The sequence below is a fragment of the Besnoitia besnoiti genome, chromosome I, assembly GCF_002563875.1.
Source record: "Besnoitia besnoiti strain Bb-Ger1 chromosome I, whole genome shotgun sequence".
NCBI classification, from domain to species: domain Eukaryota; phylum Apicomplexa; class Conoidasida; order Eucoccidiorida; family Sarcocystidae; genus Besnoitia; species Besnoitia besnoiti.
The window spans coordinates 7121002-7147278 of NC_042356.1; the positions used below are offsets into that span (position 1 = coordinate 7121002).

Genomic DNA, 26277 nt, shown 5'->3' on the forward strand with positions numbered 1-26277 from the left:
CTCGCCCGACCTGTGTTAGTACACCGTGCACACCTGGACTAGAGGCGAGCGGAATGTGCTCGTGATCTCGAGCATGAAAAGTCGAGTCAAATGCCTTGAAGGTTTCTCAAGTTTGTGAACACGTTTTCGTGGAAAGATCCATCTTCGAGGCTGCTCTCCGTGCCCTTCGCGCGGAGACTTGCTGCCGGCGAGCGACAGAACGCGTGCAAATGCACGCGTAGCTGTCGGCCTGTGTCTTCACCGCTCCTGACACGAGGAGAGCTTCTTTGTTTTCACGACACATTCTCTTTATTCACCAGCACGTATCGTCGGAAATTCTTTTCGGCGTTCGGTGCCTCAAGTGTGTTCACGGTCTTTTCTTTTTTCATCGACGACGCGTAGCGTTTAAATTCTTTCTCGGGATATTTGTTCCTTCAAGGCGCCAGCGGGCGCAAGGTTTGTGCATCTGCGTTACCTGGCCGTTGTTATTTGTCTGTACAGAGTCTCCGTCGCTTCTTTTAGCCGCTCTCCCGATGCACTCTCGCTCGGATCTTCTCCTCCTTTTTCCTTCTGTCTTTTTTTGCCCGTTGCGCTCGTGTTTCTCCTGGCGGCTCGTCGCACGTCCCTGCGTGGTCTAGTCGATGACGCCTGGCGCTATACTGTCTTCATTGTTAGTGTTTTCCTCTTTTTCCCGTGTTTTCTCTTTTTTTTCCGCCATACGTTGAAGCTCTTTCTCCTCTCTGGGGCATCACCCCTGCGCATCTCCGTCTGTCTCGGCCGCCGCGGTGTCTCGCCCTGTCACGTCGTCCAGCCGCCACTGCATGTCGCCTTCCTCCGGTTTCTTCTGCTCCTCTCTTTCCGCTGCCCCCCGCCTACTACATCGCCTAGTCCTACGTTCCCGCGCCTCGAGCCTTTCGGTTCTTCCTTCTTCCTGTCTTCTCAGCAATGTCAGCCGCGCGCTTGCTGCTTCACAGGCGCTCTTCGTCCTGCTTGCAGTCTCAGTCGCGACTTTTTTCCGCTTCGTCTCCGCTGTTGGCAGGCCTTGTGTCGGCGTATGTTGTGTCCCCGGCGCCGCCGCTCGCGGGCTTTTCTCTCCCTGCGTCTCTGCCTTCTTCCTCCTCGCGCCTCTCTCTCTCTCCCGCTACCGCCGCAGCCGGGGCTTCTCGGCGCACACTCTCGGGGCGCCCGCACGCCGCTCAGCGACGGTGGACAGCTGAAGCCAGCGCACCTGAGACGGCTGCAGCAACGGCGCACGCGGCCGAGGAAGGCGGGCAGAGCGAAGAGAGGCGGGAAGAATGGAGGCGACGGAGACGCGGGCCTGAGGGGCTGGGCGGCCGTCGACTTTTCTCTTCGTGCGTGTCGGCGGACTTCGAGGACCGACGACGACCCGAGAGGCTCTGCTCGGCCTCCAGCGAAGGCGACGGAGAGTCCAACGCTCGCAGCAGCGCGGCAGGCGACGGCGCGTCGGGCGCGCAACGGCCCTTCCGCTGGTCGCTTCTGCCGGTGGGCGCCGTGCTGGGTGTTGCCCTGGGTGCGTCCCCGACTGCGGAAGACCGGGCGCCGCCGTCGCGGTGGCTCCCGCGGCTCGGCTTCGCGTCTCCCGCGCTGGCGCGCTGCTGCGGAATCGTGGGCTACCTGGGGGACAAGGAGGCGGAGCCGGTGCTGATGGAGGGCTTGGAGCTTCTTCAGAACCGCGGCTACGACTCGTGCGGCATCACCTCGATCTCTGCGGCCGGCGAGCTGGTCACCACGAAGTTCGCCAGCAAGGGCTCGACGTGCGACTCGATCGACATCCTCCGCCGCGAGGGGAAGCTGCGCCACGCGGGAAACTGCGTCGGCATCGCGCACACGCGCTGGGCGACGCACGGCGGGAAGACCGACGAGAACGCGCATCCACACCACGACTGGAAAGACCGGATTTCCCTGGTCCACAACGGCACGATCGACAACTACGCCCTGCTCAAAAAGGCGCTGATCGAGCGCGGATGCACTTTCCGCTCCGAGACCGACACGGAAGTCATCGCCAACCTCATCGGCTGGTACCTCGACCAAGTCGCCGAAGACCTCGGCGACGCCTCCACAGAGGCCCCTGAGTCCTCCGCCGCCTCCGCCTCCGAGCGCTTTGCACCCGCGGCGGGCGCCCTCGCGTTGCTCGACCCGAGTTTGGGCGCGGAGGCCACGCTGGCGCTGTCTAGCGCGTCGCGCACGCCGTCGGGCGAGTCAAGGCCGCGGCGGACGCTGTCCTTCGAGGAGGCGGTGAAGCGGGCGGTGGGGGAGCTGCAGGGCACGTGGGGCCTGTGCATCGTGCACCGCGACTATCCAGATCGTTTGATTCTCGCGCGGAATGGGTCGCCGCTGCTGGTGGGCTCCGCGGGCGGGCAGGTCTTTGTGGCGTCGGAGCCGGCTGCGCTCGCGCGGCACACGAACCAGTACCTGATGCTGAAGGACGGCGAAATCGCGGTGGTCACGGCGCAAGGCGTTGGGCAGTTGGAGGCGACGCGGCCGGTGCATCGCATCGCGCAGGAGGAGAAAATCGAAGTCTCGCCTGAGCCCTTTCCGCACTGGACGGTGAAGGAAGTCTTTGAGCAGCCGCAGGCGCTCGCGCGCGCGATGAACTACGGCGGGCGGATCGCCCCGTACCAGAACCGCGTGAAACTCGGCGGCCTGGACCAGAATCGCCAGGCGCTGCTGGCGATCAAAAACCTCCTCATCTGCGGCTGCGGCACTTCCCTCTACGCCGGAATGTACGGGGAACTGCTGATGCAGTGGCTCAAGTGCTTCGATCAAGTTCGCGCCGTCGACGCGAGCGAAATCGACCTCTACCACTTCCCCAAAGCTGACGCCGGCGTCCTCCTCCTCTCGCAGTCCGGCGAGACTCTCGACACGGTGCGCGCCTGCCAGCTCGCCGACGTGCAGGGCCTCAAAAAGTTCTCCGTCGTCAACCAAGTCGGCTCCCTTCTCGCCCGCATGACCAACTGCGGCGTCTACCTCAACGCAGGCAGAGAGGTCGCCGTCGCTTCCACCAAGGCCTTCTCATCCCAGGTGAGTCGCAGGCGAAGAAACCGCGCGAGACGCACGCGAGGCTTTCCAAGCCTTCGGGGCGCCCTAGACTGGCATACAGGTAGTTCGTTCTGCATATCTAGCTATCAATGCATGCGACAATGCTTATTTATATGCATCTACATATATATATGTATCTATATGTAAGTATGTGTGTGGATACGCATGTGAGGATGTGTGTATGCAAACATGTAAAAAGCACGCGTTCGCCTCGCGGTGAGGGCACTATTTCGCTTTTTCTTCGAGTGTCGCGTCGCGTCTGAGCCGCCGTCGAGATGCTTGCGCGCGAGCCTGTGTGCATGTGTCTCTTCTCAGGTCGCGGTCTTGTCGCTGATTGCCGCCTGGTTTGCGCAGAATCAGTGTGTGCAGACTTTCCCAGACCGCTGCACGGCGCTGATGGACGCGATTCACCGGCTGCCGGTGTACGCAGGGATGACGCTCAACTGCAGGGCGGTGTGTCGGGAGCTCGCGGCGGGTCTGAAGGACGCCAAGACGCTCTTCGTCCTCGGGAGGGGCTTCGGCTACCCCGTCGCGCTCGAGGGCGCGCTGAAGATCAAAGAAGTTGCGTATCTGCACGCTGAAGGCTTCCCGGCAGGCGCGCTGAAGCACGGCCCGTTCGCGCTCATCGACGAGGCCGAGCGAACGCCGGTGATTCTCCTCATCTTCGCCGACCAACATGCGGCCTCGCTGCTGAACGCCGCGCAGCAGGTCAAGGCGCGCGGCGCACGCCTCATTTGTATCACAGACGAACCCGACATCGTGAGAGACGTCGCCGACGCCGTCCTCGTCGTGCCCAGCAACGGCCCGCTCACCGCGCTTCTTGCGTGCATTCCGCTGCAGCTGCTCGCCTACGAACTCGCCGTCGCCAAAGGCCTCAACCCCGACAAGCCCCGCGGCCTCGCTAAAACGGTCACCGTCATGTGAGAGACAGCCCTCGAAAGATGGGCCGCCAAACCGCGTGCGCAGAGCGCAGAACTCGACCTGGAAAAGCAGGAAGAAGAACGCAGGAGGAAGCGTATGGCCAGGGGGAGGGGCGGAGGGGGAGGGAGAGGGAGAGGGAGAGGAGGAGACAACGAGCTGACGTTCGTGGCGGCGCGGGGGGAGAAGGCGATAGAGCGTCCAGCGACAGGAAACTGTAAGTCGGACGTACAGCGCCCCGGCAGGACGCAGAAAAGCGCGGCTCTCTTTGTGCAGACTCGAGAGAGAAAAAGGGCGTGGAGAGGATCTTCAGGCAGCAGTTCTTTTGTCGCCTCTCTCGCGGTCTCGTTCATACAAATAGGCGGATGCATGCATACCCGTGCGATTTGAAGGTGCGTTCAGGAGATCTGTAAGCTCCATACTTCTACGTGTCACGCGTTTCACACGTATTTGAACATGTGTGCGGGTCGACTTTTAAGGGTTTGCGACGAACGGGCTTGGGAGATGTAGATATAGTTCTTGAGTTGGTGTGAGGTCGTCGACATCGATGATTCATACGCCACCGCATGCTATCCCCGACAGCGAAGCTGAATGCGAGTCGTTTCTGAAAGATGTACGACGTGCTGCATGAACCATTCGCTCTTGCACGTAAATAGAATGACAACTACCGACCGAGTCACTTCGGATCCACGCACGTGAGACTTCTGTGTCTCAAGATTCCACTGAGTGGCGTACGTACACTGAGGTCCCTGCACGAAGCCGCGTGATACGCGCAGACCGCTATTTCCGCTTTCCTGGAAGCGGTCGCGCCTGCTCCGCTTCCAAAATAGATATGCCACGTTGTAGTCAGCGAGAAAACGAGAGAGGGGCAGGCCTCGCAGCCGTGTCGAGATTTATCTGGATCTTCGGGTAGTAGGCCGCGCGGCGAAGAACCCTTCCCAGCGCTGCTGGAAGGCTCAGCTTTCTGTGTTTCAGCACTCTGAGGGATATCCCTTTATTTAGCAAGCAGTGAAGAGTTTGATTCGTTTCTATCCTCTTCAGCTAACCTCCCCAGCCCACCTCACCCCACACTACTCGACCGGTGTACGAAAGAGCACGCTCCTGCTCGTAGTCTGCATCGGCCTCCATTCTCACAAAGCAGCCTGTAAGGAGCCCGCCGCAGGCCCACAAGTGACGCTCTAAGTGTAACACTGAATAAAAACTAGTGACTCGCGCCCAACCGCGGCCGCCCTGCTCGAAAAAGGCGCTGACTCTGGGGAGGCCATTTGCCATGCCGTGAGAAAATCCCCCTGGAGCTGCGAAAACGCCTTTAGGGCCAACCCGCGAGCGAAAGGAAAGCCAACGCTTGCCGGATTGGTTCCCGTCGGTACGCTACGCAGGGTCCCGCTCTTGCGAGACTCTAAAACGTGCATGCCTCCTCCCACACGGGGGAGTCAGCTGCACCTCGGCGGTGCAAACGCCATCAGCGCGGTCCTTTCTTCGCTCTGTAGGTCTTGCAGGGCGTGTGAGATCCTCGGGGGTTGCGCGACGCTCAGGGCGGGCATCGTTTCAAGGGCGCAGAAACGGGAAGAGGCCGGATGTGGAGGCACAGAGTGGAGAAAGCGAACGGCGAAGAGCCGTCTCTTTTGAAAAGCAGAGGGACAGGATCAAAGTTCGCCCCAGGCGTCCCGCTGGCTCCGCACAGTTGAGAGGCCGGGGCAGAAGGCTGTCTGGAGAACGCACACGGCGACAAGCTTGGCCGCAGCGAGCCACGCGACTCGAGCGCGAATGGCGCCGTATGATCCACGCGAAACTCCATTTTTCTAGACACGGAAAAATCCGAAGCCAAAAAGAAACAAATGCAGAGTGCCCTCGTGGGCCGCGCAAGCCATGCGACCCGAGCACCAAGAAGGGCGTCGCCACACGCAGGCACGGCCAAGCCGGATGCATGCACGTCGCCTGCGCCAGAAAGTCTACAGGGTTCGCGCGTCAAATGAGAAAATGGCATGCGCGGCGGGGAAAAAAACATCAGTGCTTCGCCTCCGGCAGGAGAGACAGCGTGCACTCCCTCCTGGGCCGCGCAGCGGTCCGCGTGCAATGCTTCATTCCGCTATTTTTTCCGTCGTCCGCGTCCGCGCCCTCTACCCACTTCTCGACGTACTCCGCACTTTCAAGTACATGCTCTCTGTGCCCGCCTAGAGCGAGTGTACCTTTGTCCCTCTTTAGGGATGTCTGAAATCATGCGGGTAGGTGTAGTGCTGCATCTGGGCACAGGAGTCACGAACCAGGGCGCAAACTCGACGGAGAGCAGGGCTCGGCTCTCTCAGCAGACCTCATGCTTCTTCCTTCTGCCGCAACACCGCGGCGGCGGCATTGCCGACGACGAGCAGCCTCTTGCCTGCGGCGTTCCCCACGACGCCGAGGCGCCGAGGCGCTGCAGCCGTGCCGGCCCCCGAGGGCGTCTCGAGCCCCTTGCGGGGACTGTCTCTCTCTCTCCCGGCGCCGAGCGCGTCTGGGAGGCCCGCCGCGGCCTCGGCCTTTGCCCCGCCCGCCGCGCCCTCGCCGTCCTCTCGCCAGCTCGCGCCTGGCGCCGCCGCAGATGCGCGCCCGGCGGGCTGGAGCGCCGGCGCGCGGAGCTTGCGGTAGAAGAATCCCGCGGGTCGCAGCGGCTTGCCCAGCTCGTCGACATCGAAGAAGACGAAGGTGAGGTAGCCGTCGCTGCTGCTGGCTACCAAGACGCGCCCGTCGCTGCTCCAGGTCGCGTCGGTCATGGGCGCGAGATGGAGGCCGTGCAGCTGCGCCAGCGGGCCTGCCATGAACTGCGTGTCGTAGATCAAGACGCTCCCATGCAATGTGCAGACCGCGTACACGAAACGCGGGAAAACTGCCGCCTCCGCCGCCGAAGCGGGGGCCTCCGCCTCGGTTGTTGCAGGTGCGGCAGGCGACGCGCTGGCGTCGGCGTCTGCCTCCGCGGCCTCTTCAGGCGCTTTGGCGTCGCCTTCGTCGCGTGGCGACTTGCGCGGCGGTCCCTGCTCGTCGGCGTTGTCTGCCTGGCGCTTCCGCTTGCCCTCCTCGTCGGTCTGGCCCCCGGGCGCGAGCACCTCGAGGCGGTGCGCGGCATCGAGCGAGGGCGAGAAGAGCCACGACTTGGGGACGCGCACCTCCGGGGGCGGGGGCCGACAGCCCGCGTCTCCGCCCTCCGCAGCTGCCGCCTGGCCGCCCGGCGCGGACGCAGGCGCGGGCGCGGCTGGGCAGGGCAGGGGCTGGTAGGCGACGGGGTTGAAGCGGACGGCCAGCGACGGCCCTGCGGAGGACCGGTGTGTCACGAAGGGCGTCCCGAAGGTCAGCAGCTTCCGGTGGAACACGTACGTCGTGTGGCAGGGCTCGAGCGAGGCGCCGGGCGCCGCGGCCGCCGGTGCCGCGGCGTCCAGGAGGTACTGCAGGCCCGCGGGCGTGACGAGGATCGAGCCGTCCGGGGACCAGTCCGGCCGACGGAAGAAGGAGCGAATCAGCGACTCAGGGTAGAACAGCGAGCGCCCTTGCTGGCGGAGACGCTCGCCCGAGGACGCGGGCGCGGCGCTCGACGGGGCGCTCGCAAGCGCTGGGCTCGTCGCGGCGCCCGACGAAGAAGACGGAGACGGACTCGCGTTCAAGTTGTTCAGGAGCGCCTCCGGCTGAGCGCATCCACACCGCGCAGACAGACGCGACAGTGAACAACGCGACGCACAAGGAAAACCGAGACGCGCACGCATCACAGCGCAGACGACGCGGTAACCAGAAAGGAGGCGGGCAAGGGAAACAGCAGGCAGAAAAACGCGACTGGTGCCTCTCTGGGAACGAGATTCGTTAGCGCTTTATCGTGCGCTTGAGGAGAATCCCACACACTCGTTACTCTCGGAATCCGTGGTGCCTGCGGAAGGAATGCACGCAACCCGGCGTCGCGCCCTACGTCTTGGCTTTCGACTCACGCGAGGCTCTTGAAGTCTCCGTGTCTCCTGGAGCCTTCCCGCGCCACTCGCCCTCTCGGCGCTCAAGCAAGACGCGAGCCTTACGTCATCTTCTTCGTCATCCTTTGTGCCGCCACTTCCATCTTTTTCGCGCAGCCCACGGTCGCGAGCGTTCCTGAGAACGGCCTCGATTTTCCACTGGCCCTTCGCGCCGCCCGACGCCGCGACCGCGGTCGTGGAGCCCGACGCCGCACCGCCAACCGCGCCCGACGCGCCGGGGCCCGCGCCCGCGCCGCCCGCGGCAGGCCCGCCGGAGACAGCTCGGCGCCCCCATAGACGAACGCTGCAAAAACAAAGGTGGAGTAGAAAGCGTGCACTGTCACCTTCTTCCAGAAAAACCGAAAACGAGTCCACCGACGACATTCAAACGCTTGTGCCGACGGCCGAGGGGCGGCCCGTGGAGACTGGAGACAGCAGAAGGCGCCTCAGCGCAGGAAACGCGCATGAGGCGAAAGCTGTTCAGGGACTGGGGCTTTCGACGCTGAGATGCTCACGACTGATCTGAAGACTGCGAGACGAGGAAGGTGTCGAGAGGGTCCCAGGCGACCCCCTGCACCATGTTGGAGTGGCCCTCGAGCACGCGCGCCGACTTGCTCGCCATGACGCCTGAGGCCGCACACACCAGAAAACGAGAAGAGAGACGGGTCTCAAGAGGAGACTGGGGCGAGCACGGAACCCGAAAAAAAGGAGACTCCCCTTTGGCGCGTACCGTTCTGCACGTCGACGACGATTAGACGACCGTCCTCGGTGCCAATCGCGAGTTGGCGCCCCGACGGCGACCACGCCAGCGAGTTGACCGCTTCAATGCATCTGAGAAGACACCGCAACGCATCCAAAAGCAGCAGAGGATGGTAAAGAGCTCGATGCCCCGAATACACAGCAGGACAGCAAAGCAAGAAACACGCAGTCACATAATATATATACACACATAAATAGTTGTATCCCATATCAGTGGAAAAGCGAAGCCACGAGGGTAACTGGAGACACGCGGCGCGACAGCCGCGAGCCACGCGTGAAATTTAAGCGAGAAGGAGATAGGGGCGTCTGTGGGGCCCTGCCCGCATTGGCGCACGTGATGCATTTGAGATTTCGCGTCTTCTCGCGCGTCAAAGCCGATACGCACCTGTAGAGCGAGACGCGCGCCCACCACTCGTCGTAGTCCAGCATTGAGGAGTCGTAGCCCAGCGGCACGGTCTCCGGTTTCTGCCCGAGCTCCCAGATGCAAGTCGCGTTGTCTGCAACCGACATGCGACACACCACACGACACGCGGCTGCCCTCTGTCCACGCTCGCGCGCGAAATCATGCGCATGCAAAAAAGTCCTCAGTGAAACGGAGCAGCGCGCGTGTGCAGTCCTCAGAGAGAGATATGCCGGCGCCACGTTCACGTGAAGTGCTTCTTGTGTGCGTTCCGGTGGAGCCCGCTCAGCACATTAACCACGCAATACATAAAAGTGCACGCATATGTAAATATATGCTTGCTTTTTTGCTCGTATATACGCATATATATATGTTTGCATGCATATATCTATATATACAGATATATATGCACGGATGTATATGTGCAGGATTCACCCGAGACCCTTGTATACGTGTAACTAGACGTGTATGTGTGAGTGCACGTTTATATCAATACATATTTATGTATAGGAAAGTATATATGTAGATATATATATATATATATATACATATAGAATGTACTGCACTCCTGATCGGGGCGTGTTCATTCGCCTAGCAGGCATCCGGTTTAGGCAAAATTCGGTGAGGGTCCTCTGAGGGTGATCCTTCGCGGCGCTTCGCGTACCGTAGCCTCCCGAGGCGAGGAAGACGCCATCCGGCGACCAGCGAACGCAGTTGACTTCGCGTTCGTGTCCCAGGAGACGCGCAACGCAAGAGATCTGCAGGCCGCTGCGCGACGCCAAGGAAGGCGCGCCTTCGAAGCTCCATCGCCACAGCTGCGCACACACACACAGATGCGAGACATGTGCATACCGCAAACGAGCGGCGCAAACAGAGGCGCTTCCCTGCCCGTGTGCAGACGCGCGGCTCGCTGACAGGCGACTGAAGGCTACAAGACGAGAGGCATTGAAAGAAGATTCCTTCTTCCGGTTCTCCAGCAATCTCATGCGCGCCGTGGACTCTGCAGACGATTCAGATCCTGCCCACGTTTGCATGTTTTCGATTTCCCGCTTTTTCTGCGAGTCTGTCTGGCCGCGCGATGTTGCTCAGCGGCGCGCGGGAGGGGCTTCAAAGCGCCTCCGCGTCTCGAAGTGAGTGCCGTGTTCGCGCTCACGTGCACAAACTCGTCGGCGCCGGCAGTGGCGAGTCTGCTGTACGCCGCGAGTGTGGCTGCGCGTTTTTCTCTCGCACGTTCTTCTCTGCGGGAGAGGCCGGCGGGGCGGTCTCTGTCGACCTCGCGCTCGGCGTCCCGGTCGCGCGCGCGCTCCACCTCGGAAGACTGCGGCGCGAGGGGCGAGCCGGTCGCGGGTTCTGCGCTGGAGGCGGCGAAGGCCGCCGCCCGCGTCGAGAAGGAGGGATGGCTGGCGAGTGCCGCGACAGAGAGGAATGGCTGCAGGTCGACTGAGTAGACACGGTCGGAGTGCTTGTCGTCCTTGCTGTGCCAAAGAACCTGCGGAAGCGACACACGAGGCATCTTGGCGACAGGAAGCCGGCCCCGGGTACGCGACCCGCAGAGACGGCTAGGGAGGTGAAGCAACGCCGCACACTCGGCCGAATAAGCAGAAGAGGTCCCGCGAGGCCGCACCTGAGACGAGAGAGAGACAGGGCGGACGCATCCGCGGAAAACGAGAGAAGAAGGCGAGGGGAACGGCGGAGTGGAGAGAAGAGAAGCGGAAACAAGGGCAGAACTCGGAGACAGGCGCGGCCCGGGAGCTGCAACACGAGGAGAGCGGACGGGAGAGAGTGTTGCGGCCTGGGCTGAGGAAGCAACAATTCAGCAAGAGGGACCGAGGAGAAGAAGACAAGGAAGGCGCTGAACCTCGCAGGAGCAAGAGGGCAAGGAAGGGACTGAAGAAGGAAACGGAGGCAGTTGTGTGCGCAGGCAGCACGACGCACGCTGCTCAGCCGAAGGGAAACAACGAAAGAAACATAGCGGAGACACCATCTACGGAGAACCGTCGAAGGGCTTTCGTTCTCTGAATCCAAGGAAAGTCTTTTTTCTTCGGCCTGGAATGCCGTAGGAGCAAGAGAGAGGGCGCCCAACGGAAAACAACAGCCCAGAGGAGACGGGACAGCGAGGAGAGGTAGAAGCTGCGGAGCACCGAGGGGCTCAACGCGAGACTCTGCTGGCGTGCAGGAAAATAACGAAGCGAGAAAAAAATCTGAGAGAAAGACGACGCTTCCGCAGGAGGGGGTGGTGTGCGCGGTGTCTCGTCGGGCTGCGACGGTTGAGCGGCGTGTGCGCCGCAGCGTGCGGCGACGGAACAAGAACGGAGTTGCAAGTGACGAAGAAGCGATGAAGCATCACGGGCCGAAAGCGTAGGTAGCAACCCCTGAAATAAAGCAAAGGTGAAGGGGGAAGATCTGAAAAACACGCGCATCGTGACGATCAGGGTGGCTGGGGTGGCGCGGGTGGCGCATGCAACAAAACTGGTGTCTTGTCTGGTCTCTTGCTTTCCATCGTGCTCGCGCCTCGCTGGAGGCAGGCCGCGGGTCTCCGTCGCTTTTCTGTGCTTCCTGTTTTTGTCCCCTGCTTTGTGCCACATGCTTCGCAGACCTGACTTTCCGTTCGTCGTGTCCGCCGCTCTGCCCTCTCTCGGGTTGCGCAGGCGGTTCTGTATACTTCTACCTTCTCGCGAGCGCGCCGCGCAAAACTGTGGCTTTGAGAGAGGCAAATTACGGGCCGAGGCACCAGTTCCGAGACTACGCTCTGGCAGGGGGGGACACGCAAGCGCCTCTCTCCACGTTCTGCGCACTCGACACGCTCGACTAACGAACCCTACTTACCACTGTGCTTCTGTATCTGTAATTCGAAACTGCGCGTACACGCGTACATATATATATATATATATATATATATATATATATATATATATATATATATATATATATATATATATATATATATATATATATTTGAGTGTGTGCTTGTATGTGCTTCGCATCATCGCTCGAATCTACGCAGAGTCTTCACGGCAGTGAGCGAATGAGCTTCCCAAGAGGTTCCATTTCACGGCGTAAAGGGGCACATGCCGAGGCGTCCCCGCATTCATTGATACAACACTGTGACGCAGTCACCGGTGCACTCCGATATTCGGGCGCGCCATGCCAACTTACGCTTGATATACACGAAAGTCAGGATTTCTCTGCGCGCTATGCTTCATGGTCACTTACACTACTCTGGAGAGAGGAGACACAACGCGAGGTAAAGTGGTTCGAGAGAGAGTTCATGACCGGTCCACCCTCCTGCACGTCGAACCCCCCCCAACCCCTCCCCGCGACGCTGAATCCGCTCCCAGCAGAGGGGATGCCTGAAGAAAACGATTTAAAGCTGTTCAGCACGCAAATTGCTGCGCCGCGCGTGCGCATTCCTTGCGAAAATGGTGTTCCTGCGGGGTCCCTTGCCTTTCTGGTCTGCACTAGAACAGCTCTCGCCTCGGCTTACACGTGAAACTCTCTGCACATATATATATATATATATATATATATATATATATGCATATATACACATATTTTTACCTGCATATACATATATATATATATATATATGTGCACGTGCATATATTGCAGCAGCCCGCGGTCGTCCGCCAATGCAATTTCCTGCTTAGCTCGCTCTGCTGTCGCGTTTACGTAATCTGTTTTGCGCAAGTGTATTGGAAACTCTTAACAAGATGTCGGACTAGCTCGTTCTGGGCAAAAACAGGAGCCTTCTTAGGCCGTTGAGGGAACGAAAGTCACCCAGCGCGACAACTTCGCATGACTTCGCGGGCACTTTGCATACCAAGGCGCCGCCGCACAGACACTCCCCCACTGGCCACGCGCGCCCGCATGTTTGTTTCCGTCTATCGCATGCAGATGCGCTCTGCGACAGCGTTGCATGCCCCTTGCCGCGGCACTTTTTCGTGGGAGACACACGCGGCGCAATAGAGCGAGCTGCTTCCGCGCGGACGGAGACCAGCCTGCGCGTCCAAAACTATGACGAGGGGAGCGAGAGACAAGGAAAGGAGGGCCCCAGGCAGCAGCTTCCCGGCGCGACAGACGGGCTCTGTAGAGACCTATTCGACATGCATCGGCTCTCCAAAAAAAATCCCCAACCGGAGAGGAACGCAGTCCGCGCCAGGCCGCGAAAGCCCAGGCGACCTCGTAGGTCTACGTCTACATGTAGTCGCCAAAAAACGATACAGTCTTGAGAGCGCGAAGATAGCCCTCTCAAACGCACAGACAGTAAATATGTGTGTATAGACTGCCGCCGGGGAGCGTGTAGGATTGTAGGTACGAAGACAGAGGAGAGGACACGCCTCACAACACGTTTACAAAGGATGGAAGTGAATTCGTCGCTCGCTGCACCGTGCGCACGCTTCCGCTTCAACCGGTTCCCTTTCTGCTAGCCTATTTGCTGGACGGTTCGCCGGCCTTCGTCCACCTCTTTTTCTCCCTTAAAAGCCGGCGCCTCCGCAGATGAGGAGGAGGCCGCCCTCTAGCCTCCACAAGAGGCACGCATTTTCACCGTCTCTCTCCCCTCCACCGCGCGCGTCCATAAACAGACGCGCGCGGGGCTCGTGTCTGCCAGCACCTGGTGCGCAACGAGGCACGCGAAGCCGAACCTCTGTTTGGCGTTCAATCAGACTTCCACCGTTCACGCCATTACGGTCAAATATACATAATATATATACGCATTTATGATTAAATAGACACATCCGTATATGGACTGCTTCCCTCTCACATGCATCCGCCTTGTTGCGTATATGAAGCGAGCGCCCACACGTTCTGCGTAGCACGAAGGAGTCGCAGTCTCGGACACAAATGAAAAAGAGAGGCGATGGACTCTTGCGCGCCCGCGCCGCGCAGGGGGATGAGAAATAGCTCTCCTGCGCGCTGCCAGCTTCCTTTTTTCTTTCTCGCCTCTTCTTCTCTCTCGCGTTCCCTTCATCCTGTTCCGCACACACTGTCCACTTTTTCATGCGCGTCCTCTCCTTTCCCAGTTCTGCAGAGTCTTTCTCGCGCTCTTGGGCTCGGCGTCTTCTGCGCAGTCTCCGTCTCAGTTCTCTGCTGTTCTGCCGGAGGACGCTGCGACTGCTCTCTACACGTCCTTCTTGTCGTTCGCTGCCTCACCTGCGTCTACGTCTGCCTGCTTGTTGCGGTCTCCTCCCCCCGGGAGCAGCTGCGCATTTTCGTCCTCGGGTTTCTCGTTGACCTCCGCGTCTTTTTCGCTCTTGTCTTTTTTCGAGAACGAGGCGTGCTTTCGCAACTTGTTCAGAAGGTCCTCGTCCTTCTTACCGCCTCCGCCGTTATCGCTCTCAGTAGAGGCGAGCTGGTAGCGCGCGGGCATCGCACTGCGCACGCCAGACGCGAAGCGCAGACTCATCTTGTGCGAGGCTTTCTGCAGGAACGCGCTACCCGCCGGCGCCGCCGCGGCGCTCGTCACAAACGGCGACGCGAGAGCCTTTTGCCTTGGTGAGGGCACGTACTCGCTCGGATGCCGGGGCTCGAAGCCCGCGCCCGGGGACCGCGTCTCGTCCTGGACACACGCGCAAAAAACGAAAGAAACGGGGAAAACTTTACCACAGCCGCGCTCCTTTCCCCCTCTCAGCGAGAGAACTCACGCGACCAGCCATAACACAGACCGCCGACATAAGGATGAACCGAGACGGCATACACGAAGAAACACAGGGCGCAACGCGTTTCCGACTGGGCATGAAAAGGCACCCCTGCACACAGCAAATATACATACGAGAATATAATATAAAATAAAAAGGTAGTAAACATGTAAAAGTATATGGCCATGTGTGTTTGCCTGAGACAGCCCTTGTGGTGAAGGGGGGGAAGGGTGACCCCGCCGTATGCGCAGGATCCACAGAAGTATCTGAACGGTTTATGTTAATATATGAATATTCATATAAAAGACGAGAGGAGGCGTTCTCTAGAGAGATGCGACGCGCCGTCCGCAGCGGTGTGCAGACGCCCGCGTCACCGCCACGGAGGCGAATGTTTCACGCGGCGATCGCGAGCGGAAAAAGCCAAGACCCCTCTCCCAGCCCCCCCCCTCCCCTCGCGTCGCCCTTCGGTTGGGTTCTTCTCACTCCGTAGTCTGCGTCTAACATGGCGGAGCTAGACCGCACGCGCCGATAATCGCCGGCAGGATCTTCCGCCGTCGCGACGGGCCTGAAAAAACCGCGCCCGCAAGAGACACACCCCGGAGATACCCATACACATATATACACATCTATACATTTGTATAAATGGATCTGCATATAAAGATGCAGGGATAGGTATATACAAACAGGTACATATACATAAACGTATTTACGTATGTATACATCTGTCTCTGAATGTATACGCCCCCGGAAGAGGCGGTGACGCGGGGCGGCGGACGCGCTTGCAGTGTCGGCTGCCTCGCGGTTTTTTCGGGAAGGTTTCGTGAGGCGCCTCAACTGCAATAGTGCTCCAAGCCCCTGGCGTCCGAGCGACACGCGCCAAACATTGTTTACGACACAGCGGTTTTTGCGCTGGCGTTTTTTGTTTGCGCGTCGCACCTATTGGCCTGAATTTGCCACAGCGTCCACTTCTGGTGTTGGATTTTTCGCAAGTTGTGGGCAGCCATGAGGGCAGTCCACAGGACGAGAGGGACGGAGAGCAGCATGACGTAGCCGATCCACGAGCCGAAGAAGGTGAGGAGGCGGGGGATGAAGATGCTCCCGACCCAGACGCCGAGGAAGATGATGCCGACGACAAGGACGACGATGGCGAGCAGGCTGGAGCGGCTGCGGTAAAGGAACCATACGAGGACTTCAAAGAGCGTGATGATCATTTTGGTCAGCGCGTAGGCGATGGCGAGGTGCTGCGTGTAGGTCAGCGTGTCGGGTCGCACGAAGCCGATGCAGGTGATGTAGCGGTAGTTTTCGCGGATCTCCTCTTGGATCCGCTCGGTGCGGAGGTCTTCGTAGGAGTACTTGACGCACAGATTCGGCGGCGCGGCGTTGACTGAAAAAAAGTCGTAGTTGTGACGCGAGCCGAAGCAGTCCGCGTCATCCACGGTGCACGCCGTGACCAGACTCGCGCGCGCGGACGTGTCGCGGTAGTCGATCGCCCAGTAGGACAGCAGACACGTCTGCCAAACGTAGCACCCCACGACGAGGATCGCTGTGCGCAGCAGCCACATGTAATGCATGCGGACTTTCCGCGCGCACGGCCCCGAGCTTATGTCAACTTCGAAGCAGAACATCCGCCGCTTGCGCAGCGTGATCATCTGGAACGCGTGCGGGAGCACCGACGCCGAACGCGACATCTCATGAATCAACAACACGCAAAACAAAATGATGCAACTCAACATCAACGTGAAGCAGTTGTAAACCTGGTAGCCCCAGTTCAGCGGCTTGCCCGAGGCAGCCGCCAGCGACTCGCCGTCTGGCATCGGCTCCACCATCGCGACGACGAAGCCAAAAAGCAGAGACAAAACAAAGCGCGCAGGCGTACACCCGCAAGAACGAAAACAAACCCTCAACGCGACGAGCCAACCCCTGCGTCCGCTCGAAACGGAAAACAGCGAAATATGCGATGGAAAGGAGACAGAAGCCAGGCGTAAAAAAGGCCTGGGAAAAGGAAAAACGAGTTAGACAAGAAACGAAACTCAGCGAGGCAGACCGCAAGTGACTCAACCCGAGAGCGAAGAGTGCCACCTTCTCGGCAAGCAGACGGGATCGCCGACGCGCGGCTACAGCGGCACAGAAGCAGCCCGTGAACAAGAAGGCGGAGACCAAAACGAACGAACCAGCACGCCGACGGCGCAAAAAAAAAACGCGGTGAGGACGAAGAGTCCAGCGCCGCAGAGTCGCACACGCGGAGTCGCACACGCGGAGTCGCACACGCGGAGTCGCACACGCGGAGTCGAAGACGCGGAGTCGCAGACACGCGAGACTGCAGACAGAAGACGATAAGCAGACACGCAAAATGCACGCAGGAAAACAAGCGGCGGAAGCGGGTAGAGGCGCACGCGAGGAGGCAGAGAGACGGGAGTTGACGCTGGAGACAAAGGGCGCGGGGGCCGCGAAGTCGCAGGCCCTCAGTCCGCAGCAGGCAGACAGAAAAAGCGAAGAGAGGAGAGACAGCGGACGTGAAGGATCCGCTGCGGAGGGGGGCATGCCGACTGGAGGCCGCAGGCGCGTCAGACGAGCTTTTCCAGTTCGACTTCTCGGCCGCGCAGGTTGAGAGGCTTCATCGTGCGCGCGCCGTCCCTCGCGCGGAGACTCTACAGAGAAAAGGGCACAACCCTGTGACCCGTGCGAGCAGTGGCGGGGTCTTCCACCTCGCCCGAGACACGCAAGGAGGCTGCTTTGCCGTTGAGCACGAGCTCGACAGAGAGGAGGAAAACGAGGGAGGGAGAGGGTGAGCGGGCTGCCGTAGGCATGGGTTCGACACATGCGCCCACGAGGCCCATGATTTCAGGTCGTTGCTCGCCGTCGCTCGCCCCGCCTCCGGTGACTTCACCAGTCAAGCGTGAGGCGCGGAGAAGCGGCGTACGTGCGAGTGTCCGTCTGGAGAGCGAGAGGACGTTTTGACGCAGTGCAGAGATGAGCGGCGGGCCTCCACCGCGGAGGGCGGGCGCCGCGGACGCAGTCGACGCGGCAACGAGCTTCTCGCTGCGAGAAAAGACACACGAAGAAGCCACGGCTAGCCCTTCTGATCGCCGGCCGAGACCTCGGCATGTCTGGCTCGAGTTTTTCGCGTGATGCCGGCATTCCCTCCGCCTCTCGCGCGTCCAATCCGTCATCCACCCGTCCACACGAGCGCGCGGCGCTGGGAGACAATGGGAAGCGAAGAAACAAAGAGGCCGACGACCCGAGAAAGAAAATGCAAGACGTGACAAGCGCTAGAGCGCGGCCCAAAGCGTAGAAACGCGAAATCGCGGAAATCGTGCCCATGTATAGGTATACAATGCGCTCCTCCTTTCCTGCGAAAACAAGCGACGCTTTTCGCAGGCTGGCGGGCTGGTCGACACACCTGGACGCTCGAGCTCATCGCTTGTTTCTCAGCTTTCTGGTCTTCCCCGTCTATAAGCCGAGCCACGAGAAGTCGTGAGACCTGTGAGCCATCAACCGACTGTTTTGGCTTTTTGTACCTCAGCAGACACCTCGAATCTCGGAGTCTCATCTCCTTTCCAGCACCACTCCAACGGCCAAGGCTGAAGAACACAGAAGGGGCAACCACTCGATGCGAACAATCGCTCCCCATCTGGCTGTCACCTTGCCGCGCCAGAGTTGGACTCTCTCTGCCACTTTGAGCGAAACTATTCACAGATTCCTCCACAGACGCACTAGAAATAGTCGGGTGAGTGTTTTTAGACGAACTGTGTGAGTCTTTCGCCGTCAGCGAACAACTTGCATGCTTGAGTCTTTTTCCCGTCCGGAAAACGACTTGGAAGTATGCGAGCATAGTTGCATTCAGACGGCCCTGAAGCGAGAGAAGACACACGGCGCTGCCAGGTCTTCTGTCTCGATTCAATAAGAAGCGTTAGCGGAGTCGGCTACGAGCATGTCCAGAAGTGTTTCCTCAGTGCTGTGCTGCGGCTTTTCAACTTTAGAACTTCGTCTTTCTTCTCCGTGAACCGCCTAGCCCCTGTTGTCTTGCCGCAGCGAACCTTCTACGGGGGGAACTACTAGCAATCGAGAAAGGTCTCAGCTCTCGGTTTCCGTTCTCACGAACTGCTTTTCCCACCTCTTCTCGCCGTCGTTTTTGCTTCTCTCCCCGTCGTTCTGCTGCCTCCATCGCCTCCTCTTCGAAAGGTCGGTTTCTTGATTCTTGTTCTCTGAACTTTCTTCTTGAAGGCCGGTGGCCCGGCAGAGTCTGGGGGTCCGGCAGTGTATGTACACAAGGCAGGTTTCTCGGGGCCTCCTTCTTCATCTTCCCTGCAGTCATTCTTTGCCCCAACATCTCGGATTTTTCACTTTGTTTTCGTCGTCTGGTGTGTGTCTCCTTCCCATTGTCTCTCCTTACCTCTCGCATTCGGTCGGTACACCGCAGGAGGACCGCGGTTGAGTCGCGTTAAAAAATCTATTTTCGCCAGTTTTCCTGTTGTCTTCGCTTCGCAGTTGTTTTTTGTTTGCCTCTGCGAACCTGGGACTCCTGCCTCTACGCACACGGCTTCTTTCACTCTTCTGCCTTTGTTTTCACGTTGGTTCACGCTGCTGCGGGTGTCGCTGCCTTCCTCGATCTTCCGTTTCCTCTCCCTTCTTGCCTCTGCATCACATGCCCTACTCCCGCGTCGCCTGCCTCTGCCATAGTCATAAGCTGCCTCTTTCTGCTCTCGCGCGGAGGCAGCCGTCCACTGCGTCCAGCGTCGAGGCCGCCAGCCGCCTCTCGCCCGCGACAGGTCTCTCGGCGTCGTCTTCCCACCGTTGCCGCTTGTTCCGCGCGCCGCTTGGCTCGCGTCGCGGCCGCCCCCCCTCACCCGGCCCCTGAACCCGCCCACCTTCTCGCCGCCCGTCCCTTGGCGTACCTCTGTCCTGTTCTGCTCCGCTGCGGCTTTTCCCTTCACTCTTTGAAAATGAGTCGCTGGTTCCGGGGACGCTCGTCGGGGGCCATGACGGCCGGCGCCGGCTCGAGCGTGTACCAGAACGTGAAGGCTGGGCTTCAGGAGCTCTACCGCTCGGTGCTGCTTCCTCTGGAGCAGGACTTCAAGTTTCACCAGTTCTTCTCGCCGCTGCTCACGGACGGAGACTTCGCCGCGAAGCCCATGGTGATGCTCATTGGTCAGTACAGCACAGGAAAGGTAAGAAGCAGGGCCGGGCGAGCTCAACGGCTCGAGGGAAGCGCGTCGAGCGCCGATGTCCCATTGTGTCGCACTTCGCGTGAATTTTCAGGGCTCCTATGAGGTTGCCCCGTTTGCAGTTTGCAGCGTGCGAGCCGCGGGCAGTCCCCGCACGCGTCTCCCGCGTTTCTTCCGCGCGATTCCTCCGCTGCTGTGCGTTCCGCGTTTTTTTCGCCTCCTGCAGACTTCTTTCATTCAGCACTTGCTCGAGCGCGACTACCCTGGCTTGCGCATCGGACCCGAGCCCACGACAGACCGCTTCGTCGCGGTGATGGAAAACGAGACTGAACAAGTAAGCGACTGCGGGCAGCGCGCAGTCAATTTGGGGTTCTGCGAGGGCAAGGGGAGAGAGCGAACGTGTCTGGGAGGTTTCTGGCTCGATCCCAGAGTGGCCTATGATTCCTAGATATTTCTGTTAAATATAAAAATATAAACGTTGTATAACCACTGTATCAAGTAAAAAGGTTTGGACAACGCTTCGAGGCGGTTTTTTTTTCTAAGTAATTTTCTAACCCGAAAGTTGACGACGCGTCGTGGAAGTCAGATTTGCTCGTGGACTCGCGCACCCCTGGCTCGCGTCGAGCGAGGCGGCTGGACTCTCTGCGTGTCTCGTGTCTGCGGGGGTGTCTGATATCTTTCCTTTCTGCAGGTGGTGCCAGGGAACGCCGCGGTCGTGGATCCCACGAAGCCCTTCAGTCAGCTTTCGAACTTCGGTAACAACTTTCTTCTCCGCTTCGAGTGCTCCATGCTCCCCTGCGTCATTCTCAACGTAAGCGCCTCAGAGCGAAGCAGAAGGAATGCGCGGGAGCGACGAGAGGAGGCGCGCCGAAAACCCGAGGACGGAGACGGAGGCCTCGCTGCCGCGTCAAGCGCTGAAGACCCGCAGCCGCGCTTGAGACCGCGCGAGGAGGCTTGTGCGGTCATGAAGAGAACTCTCTTTCTGCACGTTTTTTAGGGAATCACGCTGATTGACACGCCCGGCGTCCTGAGCGGCAACAAGCAGACCAGCCGCGGCTACGACTTCGAGGGCGTCATCCAGTGGTTCGCCGAGCGGGTTGACCTCATTCTTCTCATTTTTGACGCGCACAAACTCGACATCTCCGATGAGTTCCGCAGATGCATCACCGTGAGTCGCGCGGCGAGAGACGGGTTTTCCTATTTCTCTTGACTTTCCAACCTTTTTCTCCTCATCCCGGCTGTCGACGACATTGTCGCGCGCAAGGCGCTGCGGTGCACGTTTTCGCGCGGTGCCGCAGTCTGTGCGTTCTCTCACTTTGAACTGCGCGTGACCGGCTTCTGCAGGCGCTCCGCGGCAACGACACCAAGATTCGCATCATCCTCAACAAGGCCGACATGGTTTCTTACCAGCAGCTGATGCGCGTCTACGGCGCTCTCATGTGGTCGTTGGGCAAGGTGCGTTCGCGGCAGGCGAAAAACAGAGAAATACGAGAAAAGCAGCCTCGCGAGGGGGACGTGGACAGCGGAAAAATTGCGAGAAGAGAACCCTAAACCCTAGAGAGGACAGCGAACGGCGCGGGTGATGAATGCCACTCGAGAGAAAAGCTGAGCGAACTGGACATCGCAGGGCGCAAGACGGGAAGGCGAGATAGAGCCGGGACTCGCGAAAAATTTATAAAAAAGAACTAGGAAAGTCAGTTGAGAGAGAGGCAAGGCCCAGAGGTGGAGGCCGCCGGCAAGTCTGCGCTGGTGTCCATTTTTCAATTTTTTGTTCTCTTTTCTGTAGTTTTTGTCGCAAGCGAATCTAACTTGAACTTTGGGGTGATGCGTTCAGGTTATCCCCTCGCCGGAAGTCGCGCGCGTCTACATCGGCTCCTTCTGGAATCAGCCTCTGCAGAACGACGAAAACAGAAAGCTCTTTGAAGCTGAGGTAGGACTGGAAGAAGAAAGCTTGTCGCGGGCGAGAAGACGAAATTTTTGTTGCCTCTGCGTTCCTCTGCGGGTGCCCGTGTTTATGTGAGTCGTCGTCTTGCCTGTCGGTGGTGCGACATCTTCAGTCGATGGCGTGTGTGCTGCAGATGTAGCTGGTTCGTTACGGTTCAGGGGTTTAGCTAGAAAGATCCGGTTTTTCTCAACGGGTTGGGCGATATCCTTTTATCTCCGCAGTAAAGGGGCTCTCGCGTGGACGTCTCTTCGTGCTTCTGCTCGTGTGTCCGGTGTCTGGTGTGGCCTCTCCCGCCATATTTCTCTTCTCTCGTTTCGTTGTTGTGGTCCCTCGCGCAGGCGAACGACTTGTACGCCGACATCGCGCGGCTCCCTCGCGACGCGGCGATTCGCAAAGTGAACGATTTCATCAAGAGAGCGAGGCTTGCGAAGGTAATGCTCATTTTTTTGACTTTTTGCCTTCTAATGCTCATTTTTCTCGATTTTTCACTTTTTCTCGGCGCTCTGCGCATTTCCGCGCGATCCAGTGTCGCCCTTTGATTTGTCTCTGCCTTCGCGCGCTCTCCACACTTGGAGTCTTCTGGAGTTGGAAGAAGCTCATTGCTTTGCTTTTTCTCCGTTTTGTCTAGAGAAGTGCCGCTCTCTTCTGAGGCCTTCCACTCGGTCGCCGGGCAAGCCGAGCAGCGCCCACGAGCCGCTGGTTGCTGAATCAGCATCGGTCGACGTTTCTCATCAAATATTTTTATATATCCATAATTTTGTGTATGTGTGTGTTTGTAGCCATACGAATAGTCAACTCTAGGCTTATCTACCTATATGCACGATATATGAAAGATATATATATGCGTACGTGAATCAATATGTATATATGTACGTATGTAAGCATATATATAATGCATAGTGTATATGTATGTAAATATACGTGACCCCGGCCGCCGAGCCTTTCGGGAGCGTTTGATTCGTTCTCACCACGACGGAGACGCGATTTTTCTACAGGTGCATGCCTACCTGCTGACGAATCTGCGCAAGCAGCTGCCCATGTGGGGCAAGGAAGCGAAGAAGAAGCAACTTTTGAATCAGCTGCAGCAGGTGTACCAGCAGGTCTCCACTGACTTTGCGATTCCTCTCGGAGATTTCCCCCCGATTTCCCTCATGCAGGTAAAACGCGCGCGACGTAAAACAAATTCGCGTATGCACGCGCAAAGGCACACAAACATAATGCATATTATATATATACGTGTTTGCATGCATGTGGGTATTCGCAGGCGCCAATACGCTCGTGTGTGCGCTTGCGCATATATCCATGTATATATGTTGCAATACGTGCATATATTTATATATGTATCGACAAGTCTGTTTTTGTGTGCTGTCGTTCGTGCCCTGCAGCGCGTTATACATGGTCTGTGGGATTGCTGGAGCGCCGTGGCGTATCTCTTTTTAACGATGTGCGTGTGTCGCCCTGCGCAGGCAGTGCGTGTTTTTGTGGATTTCCATATTCTTACAGCTTGCTGAAGATTGTGTTCGGAGTCCCGGCCGTAAGTGTCGCTGCCTGGATGTTTGAGCGGATCTAGGTGGGATGCCTTGTGCATGTGTGCGCTTTTCTCTGCGTGCGCAGGAGAAGCTGGCAGCGTTTGACTGGAACAGGATTCCCAAGTTGGACTCGAAGCGAATTGAGGCCCTCGACTTGATGATTAAGACACAGATTCCGCAGCTCATGGCTCTCATTCCCGCCGAAGAGGCAAGCCTCTTCGCTTTCCGCGCGAGTGCATCGTTCTCGCCCATGTACAGATACATATATGTATATACATACTTACAGGTGACACATGCGTATACATATATGGACAAATGCATATATTTATATATTTTTTCAAGTATTGATGTATAGAGAGCTCCAGGTTTGAGTGTGGCGGCCGTGTGAATCTGCGTGACTGCTTGGAACCTGATGTGCATCGTGTCTTTTCGCGCTGTTTTTGCGTGCGTGCAGGCGCAGGCGGCGCAACAACCTTCTGACGGGAGTGTCGTAGAGACGAAGGCCTCGCCGTTCCTCTCACTGAAGTCCAGAAACGCGGGATCTGTCTGGATGCTTGATAAGTTCCTTAACCAGCCTGTCGACGTCGAACGCTACCGAGCGGTGAGACACTGAGCGGCCCCGAGGCACACAACTGCACAAGCATACACGCGCACGTACATATATCTATGTGTGCGTCCATGTATGTATTTTTACATATTTATACATCCGCTTTTTTGGTGCCTCGGGCACGCGCATTTTTATATAGTAAATGCATGTATTTGCCTGCATATGTATAGGTAGATTTGCTGTGGGGACTCCGCGTTGGAGCTGTTGTGTAGAAAGATGGCGGCGCTGCAGCCCAGCAGCGCGGAGACGAGTGCAAAGAGGCCCGTAGTCGGCTTGATCTTGAGGCTCGATGCACTTGCTTTCGCTGGCCTGTTTCAGGATTTCGAGTCTCTCGGACCCGACACCTGCGGCCGCATCAACGGCACGCAGGCTAAGGCGGACCTCGTGAAGAGCAAACTCCCGAGTGCAGTGCTACACCGGTAAGCAACCTGGACGACGAGTGCATGCAGTCCATGCATGTCCACGCAGAATCCGAACCCTGGCGTTTTCTGAACTCAGCTTCTCTTCTCGTGTCTCTCGCCTGAGAGCTGCATCTGACGGCAGCGACGCGCTGCAGGCATTCGGCTGCTGCGTCTCTCTTCCCCTCTCTCCAGCGCCATGCCGCACACGTGCTTGAAGACGTCGATGAAGCATCTGGGCGCTCGTGTTTGAATCCTTGTCGCGGACTTTGCGCGCTTTGCGTGTTTTTTTCTTGCACTTCAGCGTCTGGAACCTGGCGGATATCACGCGCGACGGATACTTGGATTTGTACGAGTACGCGCTCGCACGACGCTTCATCGAGATGAAGTTGGAAGGCTTCGAGTTGCCGGCGTCGCTGCCAGAGGCATTGCTTCCCTCCTTCGACCCACACGGCGCCAGCGTAGACACCTCGCCTTCGCTTCTAAACGACCGTGAGGCCTCATTCCAGCGCGAGAGCTGCAGCGCCACACACGACAGTCTCTCGCGCAGGGGAAGTGCGGCCGGATGGAGTCCCGCCAGAGGCCCCCGCGCAGGTTAGAAAAGCAAGTCCACGCAACCGCGCCTCAGGCGCCGGCGTATATGCATGCAGAGACACAGGCACACTGGGTTTTACAAAGCGCCTTACAGGCATGCGCATACATACGTACACACATGCAGAGACGGAGAGAAAAAGAGAAACAGACAGGCACACCGGCATATGCGCATTCGGATGCGTGCGTGTGTAGATGTGTGTCATTTTATTCTGACATGTGCTGTGCTTCGGTGAATATTCATTTGCATGTGTGTAAGACCCTGGCTTGGTTTTTCCTGGGTCGTGGACGCTAGAGGAGCCTCAAGGACTCGAGAGTGCGACGAGTGTGTTCATCACGTCTCTGAATCGCAAACCCTACTCTGGCAGGCAAAGTAGGGTTTGCGAGGAAATTCTTCGGTCGCCTGAAGCGCTCGAATGCCTCGTGCGACTAAGATTCAAGACTGAGCCGCTCCGTGATCGCTTCTCATGCCCGTGGTTCGCCGCCGGAAGCGCCAAGCATAGGCGCACAAGGGAGAAGATCTCGCATGCGAGTTCGTTTTTTTGTGTTTTTTTCGCTCTGTTTGCAGATGCTGGCAACCCTCTGGGTGATTAAGCGGCTTGAAAAACTTGCCTCCAGTCATTTTTCGTCCTCCGTGGACTCTTCGCTCGCCTCTTTCCGCGCTGATTTGTGTTTTAATTCACGCCATCGGTGGACGTGGAATGCCGAGAGAGGTGCTGAATAATGCGAAAGCCGTCAGGAGACCTCTCTGTTGGATCTTCGATTTGTTTTTTCGGCGGGTGTGGCGGCGGCCATGGCTGGGGCTTTTTCCGCGGTCGTTCTCCGCACCGCGTGTTTCGCCTCTGCGTTTCTCTTCCAGCCGTAAATATGTATGTATTTCTCTACGATTTTCACATTTAATCTTCTGTGTGCTTGTGTCCGCGGTAGTTGGTCGCGCGAGTTCTGCCATCCGCTAATGATTCAAGCCGCGGGTGTTTGTGTGCCGAGACTCGGCCTGGTGCTCCCTCTCCGCGGCAGCTCGAAGACTGGTTCTTGAGCGCGTTCGCTCTAAAAGAAGTTTCGCGGTCGCATGCATGCAGCGGGCATTCCGCCAGGAGCACCTCGCTGCTCCAGCCGATCGGTTTCGAGGCTGAAACTGCGCGGCTCGCAGAAAGAAAGCGAAAGCAGAGTCGCGAGAGACGACGCTGAAGCCCTCTTCTCAGCACCCGGCGCGGAACCTTACTATGGGCAGCAGCGGAGGGAGTCTGCACAGCCACTCAGCCAACGGCGGAGACGCACGCGAGTCGCGAGAGCGACTCGCGCGTACGGATAGGCAGCTAAATACG

The 26277-nt window shown here is 58.4% G+C and overlaps 4 protein-coding genes across 4 annotated transcripts; 2 read left to right on the forward strand and 2 right to left on the reverse strand.

Annotated features, from left to right (window-relative positions):
* Positions 1-924: 924 nt before the first annotated feature.
* On the forward strand, positions 925-3963 carry BESB_009990 (glucosamine-fructose-6-phosphate aminotransferase; the record flags this gene model as incomplete). Its single annotated transcript, XM_029359753.1, has 2 exons — positions 925-3021; positions 3355-3963. The coding sequence occupies 2 exons, from the start codon at positions 925-927 to the stop codon at positions 3961-3963; spliced, it is 2706 nt and encodes a 901-aa protein (XP_029222666.1).
* A 2306-nt stretch (positions 3964-6269) lies between these two features.
* On the reverse strand, positions 6270-10594 carry BESB_010000 (WD domain, G-beta repeat-containing protein; the record flags this gene model as incomplete). Its single annotated transcript, XM_029359754.1, has 7 exons — positions 6270-7610; positions 7989-8226; positions 8438-8549; positions 8653-8753; positions 9067-9178; positions 9746-9896; positions 10235-10594. The coding sequence occupies 7 exons, from the start codon at positions 10592-10594 to the stop codon at positions 6270-6272; spliced, it is 2415 nt and encodes an 804-aa protein (XP_029222667.1).
* A 3606-nt stretch (positions 10595-14200) lies between these two features.
* On the reverse strand, positions 14201-16543 carry BESB_010010 (uncharacterized protein; the record flags this gene model as incomplete). The annotated part of the gene is made up of 3 exons (XM_029359755.1): positions 14201-14638; positions 15201-15282; positions 15654-16543. 3 exons carry the CDS (start codon positions 16541-16543, stop codon positions 14201-14203), a joined length of 1410 nt encoding a protein of 469 aa, XP_029222668.1.
* Positions 16544-19660: 3117 nt separating this feature from the next.
* On the forward strand, positions 19661-25546 carry BESB_010020 (sarcalumenin/eps15 family protein; the record flags this gene model as incomplete). The annotated part of the gene is made up of 13 exons (XM_029359756.1): positions 19661-19885; positions 20109-20216; positions 20574-20693; positions 20880-21050; positions 21227-21337; positions 21717-21812; positions 22166-22258; positions 22823-22984; positions 23442-23564; positions 23811-23957; positions 24282-24382; positions 24666-24955; positions 25521-25546. 13 exons carry the CDS (start codon positions 19661-19663, stop codon positions 25544-25546), a joined length of 1773 nt encoding a protein of 590 aa, XP_029222669.1.
* Between the last annotated feature and the right edge of the window lie 731 nt (positions 25547-26277).